Here is a 3,391-nt window from a genome sequence, read left to right as displayed (position 1 = left end):
AAATGCTTAGTGTATGTTAAAAATACAGCCATATCCCCCTTCTACACATGACAAAAACATTTGACTACCACTGTATAAGTAAATATAAAAAAAAAAGTACTTAGCCGTGAGTTTGGTGTATTTCTTTTATCTACTGTTTATACACAGTCTTACATAACTTATCGATACTTCCGGGTTATCTCGACTACCTTCGTATAAGAATGTATTTATAAATATACATTCCCGCTTTGTATTATGTATCATTGGAATATACATTTGTCATCTGAACATTAACAGTGTATGTCAGTATTTATTTCGACATAAATTATACCCAACCACAGGAGCGCACACATCACACCCAAATAATTGAACGCCATTGTGGATTGGAAAATTGGTAAAACAAAAAACAGAGGGGAATGGCTCACCATATTATCATCTGGATTACTATCTAACTGAATTTGTTTGGCAACGAAACTTAGCGAACGATCCATTTTATAGAATTCTAATGGATATTAAAACATAGATAACTTTCTCTACAAAAAAAATTATTGACGGATTTTTTTTTTTTTAATTTTTTGATTCAAATTATTTGGTTTGTGTTTGAAATTTTAAAATATTTCTGAAATTTATACATTATTTTTACTCAAATTTTGTTACTATCTTAACTTACATATATTGTAATAACTGAATATTAATTAAACGTCAACAATATAATATGGATAACATATTAACATGCATAACATAGCAAATTGTACTCTCAGCAGATCACATATAGGTCTGTTAGTTTTAAAATTAAAGTGAATTGACCTTATAAAATTTAAAGGTAATTATATTATCTAGTTTTAAATTTTTAATTTCCATGTGGTAGATATGGCAATACCGAGTCAAACAACGGTAAAACAGAAGTAAGCCCCAAAATCTCTTCCTAAGTTAATAATATAAGTTAAAATATAGTTTAAAATACAACCGAGTTGTTATTATAATCAGAAAATTATAAAAATACAAATGTAGGTACTAGGTAGGTACAGCAATGGAACATTTTTTCTATTGATTGGTGGGTTAAATGTATGTAAAAGCCAAGATAGCTAACAAACAGAAATAGATAGGCAATGAGATGTATTACTAAGAATACTATTTGTTGTTATAATTTATTCTTTATAAAGTAATTTATTGAATTCTAGAACGTAGTGAAAATGTATAAAAAATCTTTTTTTAAAAGTACAATATTATACTAAATACTGATTTAATATCGGTTTTTAAATACGTCTTTTCAGTGTCTTCATTTTATTTAAGTCAGTATAAAGAAAACATTTTATAAAAAATTGGGTGTAAATACCTACAAATCTTAACACTCTTGCCCTCCCCCCTCACAACCAACAAATAAATTAAACATTTGGCTTAAAGGGCACCTAACTTTAATGGTTTTTGTTTACAGTAATCAAAAAACAATAAGGACAAATTTAGTATGGAACCACTAAGAGAAACTATTAATGACTATGCGGTAAATTCCAAGTGAGTGAATAAATCATAATTCATCACAATATGTAATTTTAACCTATATTTTGATATAATGTAATATTAGAAAATTAGGTGATTAATAATCTATGTATTATTTTGTTTGTCGGTACATTGTATCTAATTTTATACATTAGTTATCTACCTAATAATAAAAAAATCATTGTTCTTGCAATTTTTTTTAGTTGTCATGATCAAGTATTTAATGGAATTATTAAACAAGAAAATATTATTGTCATTGAACATCAATTACTTAATGGGTTTATTAAACAGGAATATTCTGATGAAACAGACCACAACAATGAAAGTCAATTATTACAAATAGAGTAAGAATTTAATTTACATCATTTAATAAGATATTTGATAATACTATTTTTCTTCTGATAAAACTTTTTAAAAATGTGCTTTACCTTCTAAATAGATTTTTTAAACATTATTTCTTATAATATAAAATATCACCAACAGTATGAATAGGTTTGTGGAATGAACTGATTATAACTTACAATTAATCAAAATATTTTGAATTATTTTTTTCATTATCTACAATAAATTAATATACAAATATATGAATAATTCCATTGGAAGAAAAATATTTTATACAGTTGTTATCAGTGGAAATTAAAAAAAGTTGAGTATAAATCCACAATAATTTAAACTAGAAAAAAATAGTTAGTAGGCACATGTGTTTAATCTAAAATGTAGTATACATTTGTTTTGTGAACAACATAAAATAATTCTCAAATTTTATATTATAATCGGCATAATATTAATTTTTAAAATAATTTTAATTTTTTAGAAATACATGCAAACCTGAAAGAGAAGACACAACTTGTATCAAGATAAAAACTGAAAGAGATATTATTGAGAGAAATACATTTGAAGGAACACTGTTTAAAGAAAACCACTCTTCTGAATTCATAGGGTAAGACTTAAATTTACTTCATAGTGTTATATGACTACATATTTTAATTATACTACCCATGGCTTAAATATACAGGGTTATTGCGCATAGCCTATATTGATATCAAACAAATTAAAATGGCAGTATATGGATATGGTATGTGGCTTAAATATATATCACAAATTACACCACATATAATATACAAATAAATATTAATCAATTTCATTATATTTTTAATTCTCAAGACTTGTGAGTCGATTTTTATGAATTTATTTTAGTTTCAAATGAATTATATACTTACCTTTTGGTATAGCTATTTTCAGAAATATTAGGTAGGTACCTAAATTGTTTTTAATAAAAGCTCATACATTTGTAATTTTTATAAATAAAATAGGAATTTTTTGAAAGTTTTATTAATCAAACCAAACTTGAATCAATTGTCTTAATATAAAACTAATTTAGAATAATAAACAAATAAAACCATTTAAAAAAAATATAAAAATCTTGTATATTATACAAGGTGTAATAGGAAGACCTGACAACATTTTGTTCTAATCTATTTTTAAAATTGTTTTATTTTATATACAATTTATTGACTTTTGCTCTACATTTATGAAAATATATTTTTTATTTTGGAACATTTCTACTTTACCGGGCACCCTTTTTTTTGCAATTTTTTTTTTGGAAACTGATGTAGTTAAGCACGCTGAAAACGATGGTGAAGTCCAAATTTGGCGCACGGACTTAGTTTTGAAGTTATGGTCTATTGAAGTTCGCTATTTTGCGATTTTCACGCATTCGCGGAACACTAGTTTACTACGACTATTTCGAATATTGAAATTTTTTTTTTCGAAACTTATGTAGTTAGGTACGCTGAAAACGATGGTGAAAACCGAATTTGGGGCACGGACTTAGTTTTGAAGTTATGGCCTAATGAAGTTCACTATTTCGCGATTTTTACGCATTCGCGCATCACAACTAGTTACTACGACTATT

At 25.8% G+C, this 3,391-nt stretch overlaps 1 protein-coding gene across 3 annotated transcripts in view; it reads left to right on the top strand.

Moving 5' to 3' along the window:
• Nucleotides 1-764: 764 nt before the first annotated feature.
• Nucleotides 765-3,391, top strand: part of LOC100168535 (zinc finger protein OZF-like) — a 16,424-nt gene continuing 13,797 nt past the window's right edge. For 2 of the 3 annotated variants that reach the window (XR_003839994.1, XM_029491980.1), the window contains exons 1-3: nt 767-1,491; nt 1,680-1,820; nt 2,291-2,416. Coding sequence is in view for 2 of the 3 variants with exons in the window: in XM_029491980.1 (XP_029347840.1) it covers nt 1,445-1,491; nt 1,680-1,820; nt 2,291-2,416 (314 nt within the window). In the remaining variant the exon portion in view is untranslated. Of the gene's footprint in view, nt 1,492-1,679; nt 1,821-2,290; nt 2,417-3,391 lie in introns of all 3 variants that reach the window. The other variant, XM_029491981.1, reaches the window with a different exon arrangement.

Source organism: Acyrthosiphon pisum, unplaced genomic scaffold (genome assembly GCF_005508785.2).
Source record: "Acyrthosiphon pisum isolate AL4f unplaced genomic scaffold, pea_aphid_22Mar2018_4r6ur Scaffold_20505;HRSCAF=21223, whole genome shotgun sequence".
Lineage (NCBI taxonomy): Eukaryota > Metazoa > Arthropoda > Insecta > Hemiptera > Aphididae > Acyrthosiphon > Acyrthosiphon pisum.
The sequence above is the reverse complement of the archived record's forward strand: the minus strand, read 5'-3'. Positions and strand labels throughout refer to the sequence as shown.